Source organism: Pseudorasbora parva, chromosome 17 (genome assembly GCF_024679245.1).
Source record: "Pseudorasbora parva isolate DD20220531a chromosome 17, ASM2467924v1, whole genome shotgun sequence".
Taxonomy (NCBI): Eukaryota; Metazoa; Chordata; class Actinopteri; order Cypriniformes; family Gobionidae; genus Pseudorasbora; species Pseudorasbora parva.
Genome location: NC_090188.1, coordinates 32,314,336 through 32,340,054, shown reverse-complemented (window position 1 = coordinate 32,340,054; position 25,719 = coordinate 32,314,336). Strand labels below are relative to the sequence as shown.

The window sequence follows — 25,719 nt, the reverse complement described above, 5'->3', positions numbered from 1 at the left end:
CTTTAACATGATCAAAGCTTTTCCTTTATCTATTGATATTAATCCAAAATCTACATTTAAAGGCCCTCTTAAGTGCCTTGAAACACGCCGCATTATTCAATGTGTTGACGTAATTTCCCCTGAAATGGCTTCAGCTGTTAGCAGCTCCTCCCCTTTTTTGAAACAGCCAATAGCGTTTTGTTAATATACAGTTTGACTAGAGCGCAAGAGCGGACCTTTCTCTGTTTGGTAAAGCCAGTTCCTCTAACACTGTTTATCATCATAATCTCATCCATATCGCTTTAAAATGCAGCATTCTGTGCAGAATTCAAAGGGGTCGATATGTTTGTTGTCTGCGCGGACTCACGCATATGATCCGCGCTGCGCTCTCGTGTCTAAATTTAGGCCAGAGCCGTTGGGGTGTGTGAGCTGCTGCGGTGTGTGAAACTAACGTAAAAACAGACTTTATTCGCCTAAAATGAAAGCATATTTACACTGAATCGTCTCCTATCACATATATAGTGTGCTATGTGCCTTTCACCATGTAGAAATTAGTAAATGTGTGTTAACAACTGACCGATTTCAGCAGCAGCTTCAGCAGTGTAGGGGGCGGGCTTTAGATTCCAGAGAGCATTTTGATTGGACAGAAGATTTGACGAGAAAGTGAAGTCTGCGATGATGTCACCAAAATCTGAGATTCGTTTTAATGGAAGTGGGAGACTGTACATTTTGTATGCTTATACCTCCTAAATGCAAATTTTGTCATAGTTTTGGAACATTCCAGCTTATTCATAACTTTAAGGCTAACAGTCATACTAAAAGCTAAAAAACTTACATTTTGATTTCAGTGGACCTTTAAGAGTTTACCAACATCTAAAATTAATATTATCAAATAGTCTGATCAGGGTGGATGCCCTCCTACAAAACCTTACTCAATCTTACAGCTAGCTCTTAGATGACATTTTATAATCGCTGCACAGCAATGAAACAGACCTTTTTTATGTCACTCGGGTCTCCTAACTTTGGAAACACTGTGAGGACTGCACGGCAGCTCAGTCTAAACTTTCATTGATCACAGCAAGCAAATCAGCATCCATTTCTGGCCAAAGAGACATATAATAGTCAATGGATAGGCCACCTATACCTGGTGCTCTGCTGGTTTATTTATAAAAATGTTCTTTAATATATTTGTGTAATGTTCTGAATTTCGATCGCGGCTTAAAATGTTATGAGAACGTTTTACGAATGTTTACAACACATTACCTTTTATTTAAAGCTAAAGAAGAAAGCCATTGTCAGTTCGCCTGTCAGTTGGCAGGCAGTATTTTTTTTGTTTTTTTACGTTGTTGCTGTGTGGAGTGTCAAATTCATATTTGAATGTGTAAATCCTTAGTCGGGGACACCCTTACACTAAGCTATGATCTGAAAAACTTACTGGTATAATAGAACTTTCTCTAAAAAAAAGTTAATTTGATGATTAAACCATAAAATCTTTCCAAGCTTTCTAATGACAACAAATTATATAAATGGACCCTAATTATATTGTCTTTAGGAAGTTCTTCAAAATATCTACAAGATCATAGGTTTCTATTAGCTGAGTTAATCTTCTTCCAGAAGCCATGTGAGGCTCAACATGATTCCTTTCTGAGGCATATTCAGTGCAGTTAAAATCACCTCGTATTAACAAAACATCTTCAGTACCACAATCACTTAGTACCTTACATACATAATAATAATAAAAACAACATTATTTCCACTGCAATAGTTGGAGCAATACAAAATAACAAAATAACAACAACAACAACAAAAAAAACCCATCAATTTGAGCACTTATCTTTAAAATTCTTCCCTTCAAAATTTCTTCTATTTGGTATAAAATTGGAATACAATTCTTAGAAGAAAAAAAATACTCCACTACTTTAATAAGAGATAATTTATGACTTAATAAACAATCATATTCTCTTGCCCAATATGCTTTATTATGATCTATTTCAGTCTAAAAACCTCTTGATCTGAAAAAAAGATCCTCACGCTTTGCTCTCTCAACAAATTGTTCCAAATCAAGAAAATATTCTCCAATGCTCATATTTATTGCATTTCAGTTACTCTTAGGAAGAACTTTATATTATCAATACTAGGGACGAGTTGGGGATTTATTTTGAGGTGTATCATAAGAGACACTACATTCTGAAATATCTTTTTTTTTTAAGAAAGTTTTGCTCTTTGTATCAGTTTTACTCATTTCAATGTTATCCATTTTTCTGTTTGATACATTGATTCTGTTTCAACCTCCTCTTTTGTGGTGTTTTAAAAACACCCTCATTATGTTCTCCTACCGCCTCCATATCTTGGCTTTTATCAGAACTTTGCTTATTCAGCCCATTGTCTGATTCATCTTCCACTTCTGCTATAGCCACTTGTTCCTCACCCATCTGCTTCATTGCTTCCAACTCTCCGTTTTCTTCCACAAAGACTATATCCACAAATCTTTGTTCAACGCTCTATTTAACTACCCTTGTAATATTGGATGTAGTAGGCATCTTATTACTAACAGTTTGCACTAACTCAACACTTTCAACCATCACAGGAGGTTTGTTTATCCCCCCTTTTTTGGGCAGACCCTCACAAAATGTCCAGTTTCTGCACAACTAGACATTTCATGTTATTAGTTGTGGCATAAACTGCATAGTTAAAGTCCTCATGGTGAAAATTAAACGTTAGATCCAAATATTCCTTGTTATCTTTTAACACCGTTTAAACAAACCATCTAAAAGACATCACATGTTTCAATAAAGGCGATCTGCTTCGAATTTGGATCATCTTAATTGGGGACACTAGCTTACGTATCGTTCTAACATCTCCGTGAGTACCTAATTTTTAATGAAAGGTGTTACGTTCGAAAAAGTAACCTTTTTTGAAGGAGTAGATAATGGTAGCACTAGCACAAATGCATCATCAATCACTACCCCACTTTCAACCAGGTTATTTGCCAACTTGTTTTCAGAAAAAAACAACAACTGTGTTATTCATCCTCGATGCCAACACAGCACTCATAACCAACCACTTCTCCTACAGCTAAACTGCACGACTCAGTGTTCACAATTGAGGCAATTTTCACGGCATGATGCCATGTGAGAAAATCCAAACTCCCAATATTTTTAGCCACCATGCTGCCAGTAGTAAATACTGGCAGACAGGGAGCTCAAAATACACCTCTCGGAAACTACTGACAATATAATGCAAGAAAAATGAAAAAGTATATAGAAATAAAGAATTTCCTTTTTGGCACGAAGCCACACACAAAAAAATCCACACACTCACTGCGCTCCGTTGACCTACTCAACAGATGCTAACTCGTGTGTGAGAAAGAGAGAGAGAGAAAGAAAGATAGAGAGAAAGAGAGAGAGAGAGAGAGAGAGAGAGAGAGAGAGAGAGAGAGAGAGAGAGAGAGAGAGAGAGAGAGAGATTTAAAAAGAGAGTTTTAAAAAAGAGAGAGAATTTTAAACCGAAGTTCTCATATGGAATTGTTGTCAAAATTACAAAATTACTTTCTGTATTTTGGTCTCACATTGGCTCACATTGGCTGAACGTCTGATTCTTTATCATATCGGTAGTAGCTAGTAATTAAAATTATATAATAATAATAATAATAATAATAATAGATTTTATTTATAATGCCCTTTTCATTCAGAAGAATCTCAAAGTGCAACAAAGGGAAAAAATAACAAAAAAATGAATAACAAGTAAACATATAGAATACTACAAACAATCAACCAACACAGAAAACGTCTCGGTTACGTATGGTAACCCTCATTCCCTGAAAGAGGGAACAGAGACGTACATCGGACTAGACCGACGAATTGCGATCACTTCTGGGAGCCCCTATCACCTTCGAGATTTAGAAAACGAGCATTGGCGTGCGTGCTTTACATATCGCACCCCGCCCCGCTGCATGGGTATAAAGCGGAAGCGATCAACACGCACTGTTGTTTTTCACTGAGGAGCCGAACCCGTGGCTCAAACTACAGTGATGGTACAGCAACTGTGACTATGGGACATACATCTCTGTTCCCTCCTTCAGGGAACAAGGGTTACCATACGTAACCGAGACGTTCCCTTTCAGTCGGTCACGTTCGACGTACATCGGTCTAAACCAACGAATTGGGATCCCTATGGAAAACGCCACAGTTACTACCACTTCCAGCACCCTGCCGGAGTCCCTCGGACCCCGTCTCAGCGGGCGGGGAATTTCCTGCAGGGAGAGTCACACTGCCATCCCACAAGACCCAAACAGAGGACTATTGGATAACGCTGGGAAAGCGTGCCCCTGGAGGCTGCTGCGGAAGCCACACTACCCCGAACGGGGATACCATGTGGAATTTACACGTATGGACTGGCCGTAGGCAGTGCTACATAAGGGAGTCCCAGGAGTGGCCCCAGCCGGGCTCTGCCAAGGGAAAGACACGGGCTCGCCGTAGGGAGCCGTACCGTGGAGAATACACATATGGGACCGCCGTGGGGTCACTACATATGGAACCTAGCCTAACATAAGTTCCACTCTCCATACAAGTGTTAGACCTGGTGTCAGACGCTCCGCCACGTCTGACTGCCGCAGGTTGTGGAGGACTCGATAGGGTTCGCCATACTGGGGAACTCGACTGGAGCATGTAACCGCACGTAACTGTTCCATGAGGTAGGGAGTGGCGCAGCAAGCCGACACTAGAACGGGCACTTCGGTGATTCTGACTATGAGAAGTGAGTACATGGGAAGATACCGGTTCTACACGTAGGCTATAAAATCTAGCGAACGTGTTGGGTGTTGCCCAGCCATTCTACAAATGTCTGTCAGCGAGGCGCCACGAGCCAGCGCCCAGGACAAGGCTACACCCCTCGTGGAGTGGGCTCTAATCCCGAGCGGGCAGGGCACGTCTTGGGATTCATACACCAAGACAATGGCATCCACTATCTAGTGGGCCATCCTCTGCTTGGAGACAGCCTTTCCCTTCTGCTGTCCTCCGTAACAGACGAAGAGCTTCTCTGAGGTCCTAAACCTTTGTGTTCTGTCCACATAAGTCCGAAGAGCTCGGACAGGACAGAGAAAAGCCAGGGCTGGGTCTGCCTCCTCCGAAGGCAGTGCTTGCAGGCTCACCACCTGGTCCACCACCAATTATGTGTTGATAATGTATACATATTTTATTCAAGCCATGTATATACATCTTCACTCAAATATACATACTCAAAACGTCATACATCCTCACACTATTGACGGTGAACCGGCACAAAATAAACCCATAACACAGAATGAGTGAATAAAGGATCACAATTACACATTATACTGTCTGTGGCTCGGCCGCGGCGGAGTGTGACGGCCTGGTCGCGGATCTGTCAGACGATCAGCTCGGAGAAACCGCGTGAACTGAGCACCGTAACTGAGGCGATCCGGGCGAACACATACACACGAGCGTTCGCGTTTAATAGAGACTGGAGACTCAAAACAGAGACTTAATGTTGCTGCTAGCTTTAGATAGAAAACATTACTTGTGTGCAAATGATTTGTTGAAAAGCATACAGTCCCTGACAAAAGTCTTGTCGCTTGTGTACAAATTGACCTAAAGTGCCGCTGAAATATATTTCTAATCAAGATTTTCAAGATAATATTCACAGCTTGGTAAAGCCCATTGAGTCAATTTTTGCAAAGACATAAGTGTTGTCACCTTGTCATATGAGCTTCACCTGTGACTAATAATGGATCAATTAGGTCTCAAGTGTGTATAAAAAGAACCCCAGTACACTAGACCTTCACATCAACTGCAACTAGACCTCTGCAAACATGCCTAAGATTCACCCTGAGACTAAAGTTTTGCTTATCAAGAGGCTGAAGACCAGATCCACTGCTGATGTGGCAGACACCTTCAATGTGTCTCAGTGTCAAGTATAGAGTATAAAAAAAAGATTTGAAGAGACTGGAGACGTTTTTGACAAGCCCAGGTCAGGCAGACCTCTCAAGACAACTGCTCAAGAGGACCGTTTGTTGGCTCGAAAATCCAAGGCCAGCCCATTTTCCACTGCAGCAGAGCTCCACGAGACCTGGTCACCTGTGTCAACCAGAACAGTTTGTCAGATTCTGTCTCGAAATGGCCTGCATGGTCGAATCAGTGCCCAGAAGCCAGCACTAAACAAAAGACAATTGAAAAACCGTGTGGCATTTGCCAAGGCCCACAGCCTGCTAAAAGGATGGACGCAGGAAAAGTGGCAGAAGGTGGATTTTTCAGATGAATCTTCTGTTGAATTACACCACAGTCGCTGCAAATATTGCAGGAGACCTACTGGAGCCAGAATGGATCCGAGATTCACCCAGAAAACAGTGAAGTTTGGTGGAGGAAAAATCATGGTCTGGGGTTACATCCAGTATGGGGGTGTGCGAGAGATCTGCAGGGTGGAAGGCAACTTCAATAGTCTAAAACACCAAGAAATCTTAGCTACCTCTTATATTCCCAACCATAAAAGAGGCCAAATTCTGCAGCAGGACGGTGCTCCATCGCATACTTCCATCTCCACATCAAAGTTCCTCAAGGCGAAGAAGATCAAGATGCTCCAGGATTGGCCAGCCCAGTCACCAGACATGAACATCATTGAGCATATGTGGGGTAGGATGAAAGAGGACGCATGGAAGATGAAACCAAAGAATATTGATGAACTCTGGGAGGCATACAAGACTGCTTTCTTAGCTATCACTTATGACTTCATCAATAAATTGAATCCTTGCCAAACCGCACAGATGCAGTCCTTCAAGCTCATGGAAGTCATACAAGATATTAAATTTGGATCTCACAGCACCACAACTTAATTTGCTGACATATTTTTGTATTTGCAGTAAATGTGTTCAATTTCTGTATAGGCGACAACACTTTTGTCTTGCCAAAATTTGACCTTTCTGTCTTGATTAAATGATAAATATTTTTAATATCAGCTATTTCTAGACAATAGATAAGCAACAAGACTTTTGTCAGGGTCTGTAGAACAGCAGCAGCCTTTTCAACAGAAACAACCAGAGAGGGAGTGAGAGCGCGTGTGTGTGTGTGTGTGTGTGTGTGTGTGTGTGTGTGTGTGTGTGTGTGTGTGTGTGTGTGTGTGTGTGTGTGTGTGTGTGTGTGTGTGTGTGTGAGCCTGTTTATGTGGTTTATGAGGACACAAATTTGTATAACTACATGGGTATTACACTGGTATTACACTATAAATGTGGTTTATGAGGACATATCAAATGTCCTCATAATTCAAATGGCCTTAAAAACATACTAAATGATGTTTTTTTGAGAAAGTAAAAATGCAGAATGTTTCCTGTGATGGGTAGGTTTAGGGGCAGGGGCAGTGTAAGGGGATAGAAAATACGGTTTGTACAGTATAAAAACCATTACGCCTATGGAGAGTCCCTGTAAACCACATAGACCAACGTGTGTGTGTGTGTGTGTGTGTGTGTGTGTGTGTGTGTGTGTGTGTGTGTGTGTGTGTGTGTGTGTGTGTGTGTGTGTGTGTGTGTGTGTGTGTGTGTAAAAAGGCACTGAGCTATAGCATAATAATACACATAGATCTAACCTGTGACATTGTTGTGCATGATTTGGCAATAGGGGACAGCCATGCTGGTGAAAATCAAGCCGACTCCCGAATTTTTTGATTTTGTATGTTTAAAAAATATCGTGAGATAGGGAGGTGCGAGAAAGGTGCTCGGCTCGTCGTGTTTTTCCTCACATGCTGCAAGACACGACCATACGAGCATCCACAATGTCCACGTGAGGGAAAAACATTGTCTGCGAGCTCGTAACGTTATGTCAGCAAAAACAGCACCGGGTAACGTGACGCCCCGCGCCCGGCTTTAACGTCTAATGTGGACGGCGAGTGTGACTTAAGCCAGATGGTCTGAACTTATTATTAGTTTCTGCTATTGGTATCAATACTCCTAGATGACCAATAGCTTTGCGATTGCCTGATACATGATAATTATCTGCAAAGTATTGTAATCTGAGCACAGTGTTAGCGTATAATGTTATGAGCCAACTCTCTCACCTGCTCTGTTTTCCACTGTTTCTCCTCACACAACAACTCCAATCATCTCCTCTAATCGCTGTTCTGTCTAATCCTGGCCTGTCCCTTATTGTGTGTCATAATTGCATGGCTGTGGTCTGCCATATGAGTATTAATAAACATTTATAATTTCCTCAGCGTCCGAACTGTCATTGTGATCCATTGTTTTCCTATGGTTGAAAGTCACCACACTCCCTCTCGTTATGTTACTTCCGGTTTGTGCATTTTAGATGGCCCTCACAAAAACGACTCAAAAAGCCTTATTAGCGTATTTACAAGTATATTTTAAAGAAAATCTAGGTCCTACATTATTTTTCTATACACTGACTCACTGGAGTCTCTAACCTTTAATATGCTCTTTAAAATATCTTTATTAAATTGTCTGAGATTACTGTGCATTTGTAATGATGAGTCAACAGATTGGGGATCCAAATGCAATTTTATTAAGACAATTATCCACAATTGAAGTCCAGGGTACAGGCAAGGGCCAAACACAAACAGACAGTCCAAACAAACAAACACAACAAGGCAGGGAGCACGGGAAAGAGAGTAGTCCAGAAGCAAGCAGGTAATCCTAAAACCAAGAGACAGGAAACCTGGGAGGACGCTCAGAATTGTTAGTTACTAGCCTTGGAAAAACCCAGACAACCTTCGTCAAATTTAAATTTGCTCTGCAAGTAGTCTGGCAAAGAGCTCATTCAAACCCATTTCTAATCCGTTGAAATCGTGAAACCAATCAAACAACGTTGGGGCGGGCTTTACACGATGACGACAGCACAGCGACGGTGAAAGATGGATGCTGCCATGGAATATCACTCGTTCGAATCAACTATTGCGTCTGTTTTAAGAGATTTAAACTTTTGCTTTTACCCAAGCAAAGAACAACACTCGGCTACCAGATGTGGATTACACCGGATACTTTGATGAGGAGGATGGGGAGTGTGATCATGTGCTAACTCCACACAGCAGCTCTGGATCTGGCCTTTCTGTGATTATTTCCTCAGACTAGATTTGGTTGTCATGTAAAAAAAAAAAAATAATTGTAAATAAATAATTACCGGTACGTAACTATGCTCAAGTCTGAAAATATTCTAACACATCTAAAATGACTGAATTTAAATAAAGTTTGTGAGACACAATTTTGCCAAAGACTCCTCAATATTATTTTATTTTCAAAATATTACAAATCAGGTTCTAATCTTAATACAAATGTTTTTTGTTCGACCGTCAATCCAAGATGTTTGAGTCGGCCATGAGATGCTATTCCAAATTTTGCAAAAATGTTGATGGAGTGGTGGTTGACACCAGGTATTATCATATTTATTTTACAACAACGGCAAAAGTCATCAGAAGCCATTGCAACATCTTCCTCGAAATCACAAACAGAGAATTGCTGTCTCAGATGTTTCTCCGGCGCTCTGCATAGGCTACATCATCGTCCGTTGGTGACGCCCCTTTGGAAATGACTAAGCTTTGCCAGACCATAACGCAGTTACTACTGGTCTGGTTTTAACCAGGCTAGAGTTACACTAAACTTCACAGTGAATGGCAGAGTGAACATGTGTTGTGTCCCATAATTGGAACCATGATGAGCAATGCAGTCATTGGCTGGTGTCAAGACAAGGTAATGACATCATATAATTAAAAAAGCCATCTGCACAAAAAACATGCCAACATAAAAGTTCGATAAATTACATGTGCACTGTTTTGATGAACATGATTCCCAATTATTTATTAAAAATCCCATTTTTATTTCAATGTTGTAATTTCATTTTTAATTAAATTTGAAGCAGATTTGTTATGGGACAGTATTAATTAAAGCTTATTTACAGTCAAAATCAAATCATCTGTATCTCTTGCGCTGCATCAAGTCACTCCCACATTATCCGCCATCACTCAAGTTAATGCACTACGAAGATTAACTGCACAATGTGTGTAAACCTCCAATACAATTTGATGCATTTGATGTAGCATTTGGGTTAAAACAAAAAAAATCCACATTTTTAGAGCATTTTTGGATAAACCCACGTGTAAATTAATCAATTAGGTTTTAATACATTTCTTAAGGAAAAACAAATCTTAGTATATAAGAAAGCCTGTCTTATAATAATGGTGTGATTTTTCTTGATTATTGATTTTGATTCCCTCAACAATACATTTACATTTCTATCTGAGATGTTTTTCCTTAACTTGTTTTTTTTTCACAACTTTGTAGGATTAGTTTATGTCTTAATGTGTAATTATGACATATTCAACTGACCGACTGTCATCGACAGGTTCTCTTTAGCATGGGCTAATTCATAAACATATTTTTTTTTTTCACCACTGAGGAGTTTTATTTGGAACAATAAGAACATTATTTAAAAAAAAAAATCTCTCTTTAGTACAATTATCATAAAATTGATGGTAAACATTAAAAATAATGGTTTGTTTTTGGTGGAGATGTTGTTTAATAATCAAGGTCTTTTGTTCAGGCGCTAATTTCTCTCCAATTACCAAAGACCAATAACCCCAAAAGAACTGCTAGTTATGGGAGCTATTCCTTCTGATTTGTGTATGCTATTTAAAAACTCTAGTCATCACCTACTGCATCTTTCCTAAAATCTTGTGATATTCCTATTGGTCAAATAATATTTTTGGTCAAATAATAATAGTAATAGTAATTTCTGTTCCCCCTGTATTTCTCTTTTTGGAATAATTTGTTTGATAACCTGAACTGGAAAAAAGCTTGTCTCCACAGCAAAAATTAATTCTCACAAACCAAGTGAAAGCTGATCATTTAAGCTGATCCAAAGGTTTTACCCTGTCAAGAAATGTATAAAAAAGTGACAGCTAGTTTACATGCTCTTTTTGTTTGAACTGCGATGAAATAGAAACAGTGGTACTCTTATTTTTCTCATGTCACCACTCTCAGAAGCTTTGGAATGATAGTGGCATTTTTTTTTTCAAGTGTAAGATTTTGCCAGGCTTCTCAATACATCTGAGAAACATTATATTTTGATACAAAAGAAAAGTATGTTTTATTTTTAATGTCATTTTCCTAAGTGCATTTTACATTCACAAATGCAAATTTTTAAAGGTGCACTATGTAGTATTTTTGCAGTAAAATATCCAAAAACCACTAGGCCGGTGTTTCCAACTATTTGTAAATTGTGAGAAAATTGCTATTTTAACTAAGGACCAGGAATTTTCAGTATAGTGTCTGAGGAAGTCGCCTGTCAATCGCCTCATATCTGCGCTACCCTCGGTTTCGGAGTAATGTCACAGAGTAATGTCATAACATTTTCAACACACTTAAATGTATCTAATATGATAAACAGAGCTGCATTACCTCATAATCATAACCGGAAGAGCGGATCAGTGCAGGCGCCCGGCGAATGTGTCCGGTCCCGTCATAATAAAAGTCCCGGTGCTCGCTAACTGTGTGTTTGTTTATCAATCGCTCCAGCAGCTTTGCTCAGCTCCACAACACTCGGTCCTGCTCTGCTTTACACTACAGTAACTTTAATAACCGCATGCATGAACATGATTTCTGCCCGAGTCCTATTTTCCACCGGCTGTGAGGTGAAGACCACATGTCCCAAGATGCTGCGCTCACACTTTGCGTCATTAAACTACGCCTTTGTTTTGAATAGGCGCCATCCAGTGGACGGAAAGTTGCATAGTGCACCTTTAACCAGTAAGCCTTTAAGTCTTAAAATAAATGGAAAATTATTTAAATGTGATCTCAGTATCTACTAATAAGAAAGCTAAGGACTGTTCTGCTTTTGGGCTCTTAATGTGATCCTATATATGTAATCTAATTAGGTTTGGGTACCGAAACCCGGTGCCACTAGAGCACCGGTACCTATACAACCGGTATGTCCCAGACCGAATCAGAACGCAGATTTCGGTTACTCATTTCGGTGCCTTCAAACGTGCTTTCGCGTTTTGGCTGGCGCTGAGTCAGAGACACACACACTCAGCGCTCGTCACATATTACAACGATTCAGTGTTTTCACCACATCATGTTTATTTTACAGTGGCAATAACTCCTTTCAGACAGTTATAATTTGACTGTTTTATTCATATCAGACACACGTTATATAAATTACTATAAAGTTTACTCTATTCCTCTCCAAGTTCTCCAGTCACTACTTTCATGTATTTCGTGAGGTAAATTTACATGATGTAAATCCGACAGATCCGATTCTCTGAGGCGCAAACTAACATGATGGCGCTCATCAGGCATTATAGATCAACTAACATGATCATCATGACAAAACACATTCACTCACACATATTTGAAAATCAGAATACCAGATATAGCTCATGACATGGGTAACAAGTTGGTGAAAATTTTGAATTAAAAAAAAAAATGTTACAAAAAACTACATAAACCAATACAGCTGAGCTTTCATACAGCGCAATTGCGGCTGCTGTGTGTAATGTGAGAAGCATGACGCATTGCCATGGAAACAATAAGGCGATGCTTTCTAAAATATTTAGCCAGAGAATATGGTCGTATTAATGCAAAATAATGATGTACTGAAGCTGGTTTGTAGCAGACCAAGAATACAGACTACTATGCTGTTAGCTTTTACTGTGAATTTAAGTAAATTGTGTTTTGTATCTATGTATATATTTAAACATGATGTGGAACAAAACAAACTGATTAGTTGTGTTACATGTCAGTCAGACGTTGTCTTGGGGGGGTCCTTAACCAATGAAAAAGTCCAGTCCAGAGTCCAGACCTTCAGTCTAAAGGTCTGGTTATGCGAGACTAGGATCAACTAAATGCTGGATTTTCAAATGTGTGTAAAGTTCATGGCGGCACTGTTGCAGTAAACTTGCAACACATTCTTGAATGAATTATTTATTAGCTGCACACTGGTCTGTTATCATAGGAACAACTATTTACATTTTCACACCCCTAAAAATGACACGGAACAGAACGGACTGCGATTGGTTGCTTTACATGTCAGTCAGACGTTGTCTTGGGCAGTCCTTGGCAAATGACCTTCTGCCATCAAGCACACACACACACACAAAAGTGTTTTTTTTTTATTTTATTTTTTTATTCAGACACAAGTCATTGTCTGTTTGAACTGCCTTTTAATGCATTTTTCATATCCTCTTCTCGTAGCTGGTGGTCATCGCCTATGACGATGGAGAGCCGGTGAAGATGAACAGAACCACGGTGGAAATCACTGTGCTTCAGCCCTCCAGGATTCCCATCTTCACTGAGGAAGAGTACAGGTGGGTTCCGCTGTCTGTAGAGAGCAAGAGAACAGACATTTACTTATTTATGACATGTTCTCTTTGAGCTCTGAGAGTCAGAATTAGTTTAGCACATATTCCCCGCAGGCTGATTCAGAATCTCTGCATGAGTAATGAGTGTTATCTGTGAATATGTGACTAGAAGTGCAGGGAGGTTGACTGGAGCTGGTCTGCAGCTCTCAAACTCTGTTGTTTCCAAAGGGTATGTCTGCAGCTTGTCAGTAACCTGGATTTCGACTTTGGTTTAACATGTCTGGGGGTTTAGAATTTAACATTAGAGAAGTTTTTTGATTTTGATTAATGCAGACAAAGTCTTAAGATACTACTGAGCAACAATGACATTTCCATGTAAATTTTAGGGTCCCAGTTTATATGAGGTGGCCTTAACTACTATGTACTTACATCGAAAAAGTGCAATGTTGTTTTAGTGCTTTATAGTACTCATATTGTATTGCAGAACACTTTTGCTTATATTGAAGTGGATACGGGTTAAGTTGAGGACAGGTGTGCGTCATTTTAAGAGTAAGGTTAGGTGTAAGGGAAGTGTCAACAGTGTGATTATGAATGTAACTAAAAGATTGATTACAGATGTAATTACATGCAGGTCATTTTTAAAATTGAAGTACAATGTAAAAACATGTATGTACAGAATAAGTGCATTGCATAAAATTAGGAATTTAAATGTTAGTAAAGAGTACTTAAGGCCATCTAATATAAAGTGGGTCGAATTTTAGCTTATAACTTTTACATTTATATATATATATATATATATATATATATATATATATATATATATATATATATATATATATATATACATATATATACTGTACCGGTAATTCCTCAAATAAAGACCGGGGCCTTTATTTACTTTATAACTGCAGAAGGGAGCCAGCTTTTATTTGAAGCAGGCTTTTATTAGGGACAGGCCTGTATTTATAATTCCATCTGTTTGGAAAATAATTGCTTTAAATAAACCATTCTAAATTAATAGCAAATAAAAGCGATAATGTTCCAGTGGACAGAAGTCATTATTTTTAAGAAACATACCAACATATCACCATTTACAACAACAGCCAGAAAGGCGACAAAGCAATTTCGGCTCAGCTTTCTACAGGCTATTGGTTGCACGTGAGGAAAAAAAGCTTCTTTCCACTTAAGACTTTAAAGCACTTTTTATTTTACTATATATCTTTACATAAATATTTTTTATAAATAAACTATAATTTCATTATTTTACTAACCCAACTAATTACTACAGTGCTTTCTAAATGGGTTGTACGTGAGGGAAAAAGCTTCCTTCCATTAAAAAAAGTTGTGTACTTTTAAGCACTTATTAATTGAATATATATTTTTTTACATAAGTATTATTTTATACTTTAAAAAAAACTATAATTTTGTTATTTTTCTAACCCTATTAATGATTCCGCACTTTCTAGGCTATATATCGTTGCACGAGGGAAAAAAAGTTTCCACTTAAGAAGAGTTGTGCACATTCAAGCACTTTTTATTTTAAAGGGGTGAGGAATTGAGGAATCAACTTTCTCTTGAGCTTTTGATATATAAAAGGTCATGGTAATATAAGAATATCCTGTAAGTTTCAGAGCTAAAAACTTCTTTGTTAGTCAAAGAAAAGCTTTTATAGACACCAGGCTCAGCAAACTGTCCTGTGCTTCTACTGACATCAGTGCGCGACGAAACACCGCCTCTACAGACTCTACAGCACGTCTAATCCAGTAGCCCCGCCCACTGACTCATGAAGGGCTCGTGCTAGCTGGTCAACAACATGCCGAGGAAGATTAAGATATTGCGCTATTCCTGGTTGTGGAAGAACAGTCGCTGCATAAGCTTCCTTCTGATCCTAATATTAGGAATGTGTGGTTGAACTTTATTTTTAATGAAGTTCCAGCTAACATGGGGAAAACATGCTCACTTTAGTTCACTGTTTGTAAACTCGTTTGTGAACAAATCTCCGGTCGATGCTGGATTTGGATCTGACAGGAATGGTGAACTTTTGAACTTATGTGACTAAACAGTGTGTTTATATGTAATAGTACTGCATTGTTATAGATCGTTTTGCTTATGTGTACGTGTCTAACAGAAACATACCTTTAGCACGCTGGACTCAGACACGTATGGGCCAGGGCTCGCAAAGCCCGGCAGGCCGATGAATCTCATTATATTCTCTCTCTCTCTCTCTCTCTCTCTCTCTCTCTCTCTCTCTCTCTCTCTCTCTCTCTCTCTCTCTCTCTCTCTCTCTCTCTCTCTCTCTCTCTCTCTCTCTCTCTCTCTCTCTCTCTCTCTCTCTATCTATCTATCTATCTATCTCTCTCTCTTGTTGACATCTGAAGGGCGGTGTGAACGCCGAACGTTTATGTGTGTGCGCGCGGTTCGCGCTTATATCGTCCGTTCTTGCGGGCTATGTGTAATATAAAAATAATAGTCCAATCAATCGCTGGTCGATGAGAAATAAAACAGTGTTTGTTTGATAAAGACATTTCTGAGCCCTGAGAAAATCCTTCTGGTTGCCGCTTCTCCCTCATTCTCTCCTCGCTCACCGAACAGGGGAGCTTAAGCTCATTAAATATGCAAATCTTATCCAATCCTAGCCGTGGGCGTTTACTTCAAAGTCTCCAGTGCTCATCAAAACCCAGCGTTCAGGAGAGAGCCTCAGAACCAGTGTAGAAAATAGCCTATTACCTATTAGTTATGATATTTTTGGATGTAAAAACCACACTAACGTCATTAATTGACCTCAGACAACAGTATACATTTTTTTAAAAGGCCAGTTCATGACACCTGTAATAGATTTCTTTACATAAATATTATTTACTACTTTAAAAACAAAAAAATATTTTGTTATTTTTCAAATCCAATTAATGGCTCCACGCTTCCAATATACCGTTGCGTGAGGAAAAAAAAAAATCTTCCTTCCACTTAAGAAGAGTTTAAGCACATTATGTCGCTTTACATATTTTTTTTTCAACTTAAAAACTATAATTGTTATTTTTCTGACCCATCTAACTCATCCACGCTTCCAATAGGTTGCACGCACTTTTCTCGAAAATATTCAATTTTGATTTTGCATATTGTTGTTTAAACAGTCTTTTGTTTAGCCTAGTTCATATGACCACTTTACAATATTTCATCAGCATAGTTTATTTTTAGGCCTATTCTGTTTTCTTGTACAAAATAAAATATTTTAAATTAAATGCAGAGTAAGACGTATAAACAGACAAAAGGTGAAGATCAATATTTGTGTAGCCTGCCTGACACAATATTTTTACAGACGTTGAATCTCTCATAGATTACAGTAGCCTATATAAAATGGCATGAATGCATCAGTTATATTCTCAATTTAATTTAAGGAGCCATCCCTACAAAGTTTTTAGGTTAACTATAGAAGAGACTACTATAGGATTAGTGTGTGTCGCACTCGCAAGAACGGGCGCGTGGCATCAGGATGGTGGTGTGGTGTCGGTCAGCCGTCATGGCACAGCCCTACTGAGGCCTGGTGTTTAATTGACTACAGGTTTTTATTTAGTAGATACATACATATATCGTAATGTACAGTAGAGTTGTGCCGTGACGGCTGACCGACACCACACAACCTTCCTGATTTCATCCATAAATTTACACACAAACTGACCAGCAAACGCTACTTTCGGACACCTTTTTTTCCAGCTCAACTGTCAAAGAATAGAACATTCAGGATTGTGGGATATCAAAGGCAGCGAAGGATAAATCTATGTTGCCTTCAAAAATCGTTTAGATGAAGGTCTCTCAGGAGACAGGAAGTACAGCTAACATTAGATTAGATTTGGACGTGCTCTGATGCCTTCCTACATTGAAATGTGTCCTCTGAAGGCAGACATTTCCAGGATATTAATGCACAGAAACTAATAAGTTAACTAATGAGACGACAGGTGAACTAAATTACTAATCAGACAACTCAGGATAAGTAGAAACACAAAGAAAAAAACATAACTATACGCAGATAAATATATTCACGTGAATAAGTAGGTTGCAGATGCACAGGCAGCTTGCTCTCAAGTGTTCATGGACTGGATTTGACCATTCCAATATGCCTTATGTATAGCAGCCCATTAGAGACCGGTGGTGTAAAGTATTTGAGTAAATGTAATTAATTACTGTACTAAAGTATCCTTAATTACTTTGAAAAGGCAAAACAGTCTGGGGCACTCAGGGAGTTCAATTAATTGTTCATAGGTGCTCTTTTTGCGATTGGGAATTGAGATTTATGTAGAACAAAGATGCAAATCCAATACACTCTTCTTCAAATTATTAAAAAGCCTTTATTTAACTGGCTATTTCATTGTAGAAAATTTAGAAATTGGGGGTTGGGACAACCCACGCGTACCGCCCCTTAGGTACTTTTTTGGTTTCTTTTGATACGGAGTAACAAAGATATAAGAAACTTTTTGACTACATTTTTAAACAAGTAAATGTAGTTTTTACTCCAATACATTTGTGTTGAGTAATGCAATTACACATTACATTTTGCATGGCACCTAACTTTTTCTGCAGCAGTTTCTGCTATAAAGACACCATATCGCCATTTAAGAACATTGAAGTACTATATCTTGTGTGTTTTGCCTTTACTCACTCAAACCTGTCAACAAGGCTATTTTACATGAATGCGAGTGCATTAGCAGGTGGTTGATGAATCGCAGATGTTTGATTTAATGAGATAAGGACATGATTGCAGCCAGTGATGACTCTTTCATTTTACTTAACATTATTTTATTTATCCGCTATATTGACAAGACCTTTTTTAAAGGATATTGGTTTACTTACGGCCTTTTTGTGCACTTAAGCGTGACTGAGACTTGAGAGTTTGTAGATGTTTAAAGCCCCACTTGGCTACTTTTGCTCTCGGGGTCCCCCTACAGTTTGGAAAAAATTATGTCCTCAACTACTGTCGTAAGCTGTCATCCTACAACAGGGGATGCCATCGCGCGTGCATTTGTTGACATGACAACCCTGATAGCCCTGAACTAGTCTCGTCTCATAACCCGCGGACCCCGTATGTCTATTTAATGGTCGCGGGTGCGCGGCGTGTTGTAAAAATATATACAGTGGTGCGGTGCGGGCCAAATAACTTCAAGCGTCCCGCGGGTCGGTGCGGTCGGTGCAGCACTAACAGTTCCCCTGAAAACTGCAAGAGGAGTTCTTCTGGCGTCGCGTGTGAAATGTCTTCATCCCAGGTAACGTTACAGTCAGTGGCAGATGCTTCAGCATGTCATATGAATATAATTTCATGGGTTTTGTTTTTTTTAAACGCCAAATAATCACGATGCTCACGTTTACAAGCCAGCGTCATTATAGTAGTCTATTGGTTACCATTTTACAGAATCTATATGATACTTCAGTAAGTTCAATGTTTGAGTGGTAGCTCACCGTAACAAGCAGGACAGCATCGGTCGGGCACGCCTCCTTCAGCTCACGCCGACGAGCAAACGCTGGTCACATTTTGATCCTCGTCCTGCCTTTAATCCCATCATTTTTTCATTTCCTCTTATTGCTTTCCTCCAACAAAACCTTTTCTTTCTTATTTGTCTCTGCTGCTTCGGACATGACTATATTATCCGACGAACAAAGTTGGGCTCGCACGTCCGAATGTAAGGAAGTGTGTGTGTTGGTGGAAGTGACGTATATGCCGTAAAGCAGTTGAATTTTGTAGTTCTTTTCTTTTTCTCGGGTTACTACCCGAAACCCGCAGTTTAAAAGTACGATTAAAAACGATACAGACCCCATCAGGCAATGGCAGACGTGTCATTCAACCTATTGTAAGTCGATTTATCATCACAAGAGTCTTAAAAAATATATTATGAAGGTTGAAAAGTTACCTAGTGCTGCTTTAAGAGGCTGTTGTGTCGACCTTTTATTTAGATTTGAGAAAATAAGCGTGATTTCTCATCTTACAAATCAATTGTTTCATGCTCAAATGAGAAGATCTTAGTGCTGTGCAGTATTCTTGCAGCACTAGAGTTATACTATATTAGGCAATTATTTCATAACTTTTATTTTATACACCTCTGAAAAATACAGAGGTCTGGACGTCTGTGACCTTATAGCTGGCTACGGCCATGACTGAGAAAACATGATCAGTTCTTAGGTTTGTATATTTTCAAGTTAGAAACTCACTCCCTTCCTTTGCCTGTCATTTCTTTATTCCATTTCTCAAACTTTCTCTCACTGTTGTTTTCCCCTTTCATTCGCTCTGTAAATGCATCCGGCAGAAGAAGAGTTTTGTTCTTCTGGTCAGAAAGAATATATGATTTTATTGTGTACTTTCTCTCCTTCATGCATACAATATGCAAAGAAAAAATAGGCACCATTGAACTTCAGCCAGAGGAAAAGAAAACAAAGAAGAAGTTTACTCAAGTTTAAGTTTACTCAAAATAGCCACCAGAGATAGTACAGTAATCTTGGGCCTGGGAGTCAAAGCAGTGGTGTCTAAGAATTTTGACCAATATTTACCAAAGAAAGTACACATTTCTCCCAACTGGATACAATTATGAAGAGGTAAGAAGTCAAATAATAAACTACTAAAAACATTGTGCATAATTGAATAATCAGTACTCTCACCATGAGGACAAAACAAAGACCATGAGTCTTCCCTTGCCATCTCTAAATAATTTTCCAAATTATAACATTGTTTATTATTAAACGCTCTTCATTTTCTAATTGATAATGCTAGATATATGAAAAGAAAAAAAGAAACATCTAAATGCTCCTCACGTTAAATGGTTTAGTCAAAGCTGTTAAGTACATTTTTGGGGGGTTAAAAAATTATCCAAAATATTTTTTTGAGCAAGTACATAACCAGCCAGTGTTCTAAACAATCTATTTACCTTAGCCCAATTCACTGGGGAATGCGTGTTATAATGTGTTATAATTTGACAGGGACTGGTAGCTTTTCGCGGGAAATTGAAGCATGACGCGTTTGTTTTTGCATCATTACGTCAGGTCTTTATACATAAAGATTGAGGGCCCTATTTTAACGATCTGAAACGCAAGTGTCAAAGCGCGAAGCGCAAGTAACTTTGTGGGCGGGTCTCGGCGATGTTGCTATTTTCCCGGCGGGATAAATGGCTCTTGCGCCCGGCGCAAATCTAAAATGGGTTGGTCTGAAGTAGCTTCATTATTCATAGGTGTGGTTTGGGCGTAATGTGAATAAACCAATCAGAGCGTCATCCAACATTCCCTTTAAAGCAGGTGCGCAAGTTCCATTATGGATTGCTATCATTATGGCGTATTTACCAGGCGCGCGCCAGGAGCGGTTCACAGCCGAGGAGACTGATGTTCTTGTAAGAGCAGTGAAAGACAGAGAAGTTGTGTTGTATGGGGATGGGAGAAACCCACCCAAAATAGCGTCGGTTAAACAGGCGTCGGTTAAAACGTTTTTTCAGTTTTTCAGTCGATTTTTTTTTGGTTCTTGACGGACAAACCAATTTGTCAGATGTCCTTATATACATTTATGTCTTGCCACTATTGGGCAAACAGGTCTGATCCTTAATTACTACAATTAGCCTGAATAATTTGTAAGCTAGATTTATGCCTATTTTTTCACATCTTCGTGGCACACCACAATGAATTCCGTCATCTCATGTGTTAATATTTTTTTAGTGTAACAATTTATGATTTGCAAAAATAACTGTTGCATCTGTGTAGATTACATGAGCAAATGATGGTGGCCTGAGTCTTGCCAGTAGGCTATAGCACATGTGAGGATGCTGCAGGTGGCGGATCATTTCTAGCCTTTTCTCATAGCAGCTGGAATATTTAAACATATCATTTTGATGGCAGATTATAATCCTAATCCAGAAAGGTTCAAACGACAGTCATCAGTGACAACTGGAGATTCACGTAGTCAAGAGCAAAATATTAGACTGTACAGAAATTTAAATATACAGGTAACGCTAATAAACACTAAATACACAGTCACATAATGCTGACCTTGTTATCATTAACAATTTGAGAATATGTATAACAATAATAATAATTTGCACGGTTTGATGTGATATGAGCTAAGTGATCGTCAGATTTAATCACCGTTGGTCGCGTAATTTAGTGTAATTTTTTTTTTTTTTGTCAGATCAAAAGTGGCCGAAAATGTTCAGATGACATTTTCCGGTGAAATTTTTTATTTTGGTCAGATTTCCATCTGTGATTACGAAGTACAGTACCCACACCGGTGAGGTGACTGACAGACACATATACTCCTCAAAACATTAGATTAATCCGCTCTATGGTGCCGCCAATGCATAACCCACATAAAGATGATAATTCCGCAAATATCTTCAATTGCTGGTTTCAAACAGAGATGGCAACAAAGAGACTACTTATGGACTGCAACTTTAAATGGTCAGAGTAATCTCTATAACAGATACAAATAATTGTATTGGCTGCATTCTTGTTTTGTGCAGCATTTTACAAAAAGAGTCTATTTTACTTCTCATCTTGTTTCTGATACTGATGTTAAAATAATCTATATCATCTATAGCTCTTATGTGGTGTGGGAGAGAAAGAAAAAACAACTCACACCGAAACAAACCTTCTTTTAAATACCACTGGTGTAAAACATCCATTGTCTTCAGAAAGTATTCAGACCCCGAAAAATGGGACTTTTATACGTATTCAGGCGTATTTCAGTACTTTGTTGTGGCGAATGGGGCAGCAATTACAGCATTGAGTTGTCTGGTATGTTCGAGCAGACAGCCTACTGGGATTTGAGCTGTTTCTCTGTCAGATTGAGTGTGGACTGTCTGTCATTATTGATGTGTCCAACTTAAAGCCTTGGCAAGACCATTCAGGTACAGTCAGGAATCTTTCCTGAAGCACTCTGCTGGCTGCTTGCTCCCGTACATTACTGATTCTTCAACATGGTCTGGGGGATTTCTTGTTGGTTTTCTACTGAGGAGCACACACCTCTCTTCCGTGTTGTGCACATTTGTTTCTGAGGTCATGATCTCTCTGAAGTATTGCCTTAATCTCAGAGTCCTACTGATATTCTCACACCAGCAGTTTCCATAGCAATTATGAATAAAAAGGCAGTCTATTTTAAGCTTGATACTGAGAGATGGCCATTCATCTGTAAGATTGATACATCACAGCTGGCTCCTGAAATGAGCTAAACTCCAGTGCTCGATCGGGCCAGTGTGCTATTCCCATTAGCATAGCTGGATGTAAAGCCCAAAGGCCTTCAACAATTCATTTGTCTGTGTAAATTAACTGACAACATGCTGATGAAATTATAGCAGCTTTTGATGTGGAAAAGGCATATTTTAGGAATATTTTAGTTGAATGCTAAATAAATCAATACACTTTTATTCATAAATAAATAACTGTGTTCAATAAGAATCAAAAGTGACAGTTAAGACTTTTACATTCTTAAAATCTATTTTAAATAAATACTGTTCTTTTGAATTTTTTGTTCATCAAAGAATACTGATAAAAGTATCAATGTTTCCACAAAAATATTAAGCAGAACATCAATAACAATAAGATATTTCGTGAACCTCAAATCATCATATTAGAATAATTTCTGACTGAAGGATCATGTGACACTGAAGACTGGAGTAATGATGCTGAAAATTCAGCTTTGCATCACAGAAATAAATTAGCCTGGTTTTACCAGACTCTCGTACATTTCATTTGTACATAGAGTCTGGCCACTCTCCATTGACAAGGGTTTATTTCCTGTTGAGGTTTAAAACTATTGGATCTGCCCTGAGCCACTCTGGTTCTGCCATAACCAATCGCTAACGTTTGGTCGTGACGTATGTCATGCGCCCTTCGCCTGTTTCACTCATGGCAATCCGACAAAATAAAAGTGCACATGAAGCGCCACCCCAGTAATAAAAGTATAGGATAAAACCTAAAACTTTTCCCGAATTTACCCTGTTGGAGGGCCACAACATCATGGCCACCAACAAACCCCAGCAAAGACTGTTATTGCTCCGGCTTTGACTTCTGGATTTTCGGCAGCGGTGCCACAATGCAATGAATGGTTTAGTTTGCATCTTTCACCGCCGCCATTACTGAACTACATCTCAAACTAGCGCTCGACATCAACGTCATCGTTCTCAGCTACTCCCTCTGTTCGCTGATTGGACCGGTAAAAATTAGTTCGGAGCAAATCTAAGGGTGCGTTCACACTTGTCATGTTTGGTTCGATTAAAACGAACCCTGGTGCGGTTGCTCGGTTAGTGCGGTTCATTTGAACATATGTGAACGCTGCCACCCGAACTCTGGTGCGCACCAAACAAGCGGACCGAGACCGCTAAAAAGATGGGTCTCGGTCCGCTTCCAAACGAACTCTGGTGCGTTTCGATTGATATATGAACGCAACACGGACCAAAGACATGTAAACGGACCAAAAACCGGACGTATAATGTCAGATGCCACGCATAATGCAGCTGATTTGACGACGCGGAAAGATCGGTGTACGTTATCCAAAATGAGTAACTTTAACGTTAGAGGGCAAACGTAGAGCAACGAGGAAGAGCCTCATCAATATTTGGTCTGACGAGCATGTTTCGAAAATGCTAGAAAAAACACACAAAAAGCATACCTGGCTCTTCTCATCAAAGTTCCTGTGTTGCCCATTATTAGCAGGTACAGACGACAGAACAGCCGTCTCTGTTCTGCACAACGGAGGAAATCCTGCTGCTGTTTTGAATGTTTTGAACATTTTATGAGCTCTTCATGAGTTCTCAGCGGGTAAAAATAATGCCACATGTACACGCATAAAATGATCGCGTTTAATCCAGCACACAGCGTTGTTTTGAATGTTGTGAACATTTCATGAGCTCTTCATGAGTTCTCTGGTAAAAAATAATGCCATATGTACACGCATAAAATGCCCGCGCGTGTAATCCGCACACAGCATTGTTTTGCATGTTCGGTAAACGAGCTCCTACGTCATATAAACCGACCAATCAGGTTGTGAGCGTCTTCCTGTGCCTTTGGTTCGGTAACTTTAGGTGCGCTGTTAAAAATGCCCGTGTGAACGCTAAGCGGACCAGGACTATTATGTTTGTTTTTGTTTTTTGGTCCGGACCAAACTAACCAAACGAACCGAACTACAAGTGTGAACGCACCCTTAGACTACACAGCAGTCCCAGACGTAGTACTGAAGGAAAATGAAAATTGAGCGGAAGTATGTAGGAGGGCAGAGCCAGGCTAGAAATAAATTACCTTTTAAAATATATTATAATTGTAATAATAGCAATTGAAGTAATTTACCTGATACACTCGGTCATATGTAGTAAACGCTATACAGTGTAAACTACACAGCACTACACAAAAGTGAAAATATTGGTTTAAGTCAGCCATATATGTTTGAAGCAGAAACTGAATCAGAAGAGGATGAGTGAATTATACAGTCTCGCCTAAAAGCCGATGTATCAGAATGGTAATGCGGTTTATGTATTGCTCTCTACAATGACAGACACAGTACAGTAATTGATATGACTAGCCTTTGGCTTGACTCCGTTATCAAACTAATGTTAGAAAAATCATGCTCCCATTCACCATCTCAAGAATCAGACAGCTGTCCTGAAAAAAACACTATCCCTAACGTTCATAGAAAGAAACATCATAGAAAGTAATTTGAGAAAGTCATATAGTTCATCATAACATCGTAATATACATCATATACATAAACCATCTGCTATATTACTATACACTCACCTGAAGGATTATTAGGAACACCATACTAATACTGTGTTTGACCCCCTTTCGCCTTCAGAACTGCCTTAATTCTACGTGGCATTGATTCAACAAGGTGCTGAAAGCAGTTTTTAGAAATGTTGGCCCATTTTGATAGGATAGCATCTTGCAGTTGATGAAGATTTGTGAGATGCACATCCAGGGCACGAAGCTCCCAAAAGATGCTCTATCGGTTTGAGATCTGGTGACTGTGGGGGCCATTTTAGTACAGTCAACTCATTGTCATGTTCAAAAAAAAAAACAATCTCAAATGATTTGAACTTTGTGACATGGTGCATGGAAGTAGCCATCAGAGGATGGGTACATGGTGGTCATAAAGGGATGAACATGGAGAAACAATGCTCAGGTAGGCCCTAATGGCTCAATTGGCTCTAAGAGGCCTACAATGTGCGAAGAAAACATCCCCCAAACAAGGCATGATGGATCTATGTTCTCATTTTGTTTACGCCAAATTCTGACTCTACCATGTCTCTGACTCTGAATGTCTCAACAGAAATCGACATTTTTCCAGTCTTCAACCTCAGTTTTGTTGAGCTTGTGCAAATTTGCTTCTCGAATGCTTTTCTCCATACCTCGGTTGTAACGAGTGGTTATTTCAGTCAAAGTTGCTCTTCTATCAGCTTGAATCAGTCGGTCCATTAT

General features: G+C 39.2%; 1 protein-coding gene across 1 annotated transcript in view; it reads left to right on the top strand.

Annotated features, from left to right (window-relative positions):
* pcdh15a (protocadherin-related 15a) overlaps nt 1-25,719 on the top strand; it is a 361,007-nt gene that overhangs the window by 265,454 nt on the left and 69,834 nt on the right. Inside the window, exon 24 of the mRNA XM_067421546.1 lies at nt 13,184-13,296. Coding sequence (XP_067277647.1) covers nt 13,184-13,296 — 113 coding nt within the window. The remainder of the gene's footprint in view (nt 1-13,183; nt 13,297-25,719) is intronic.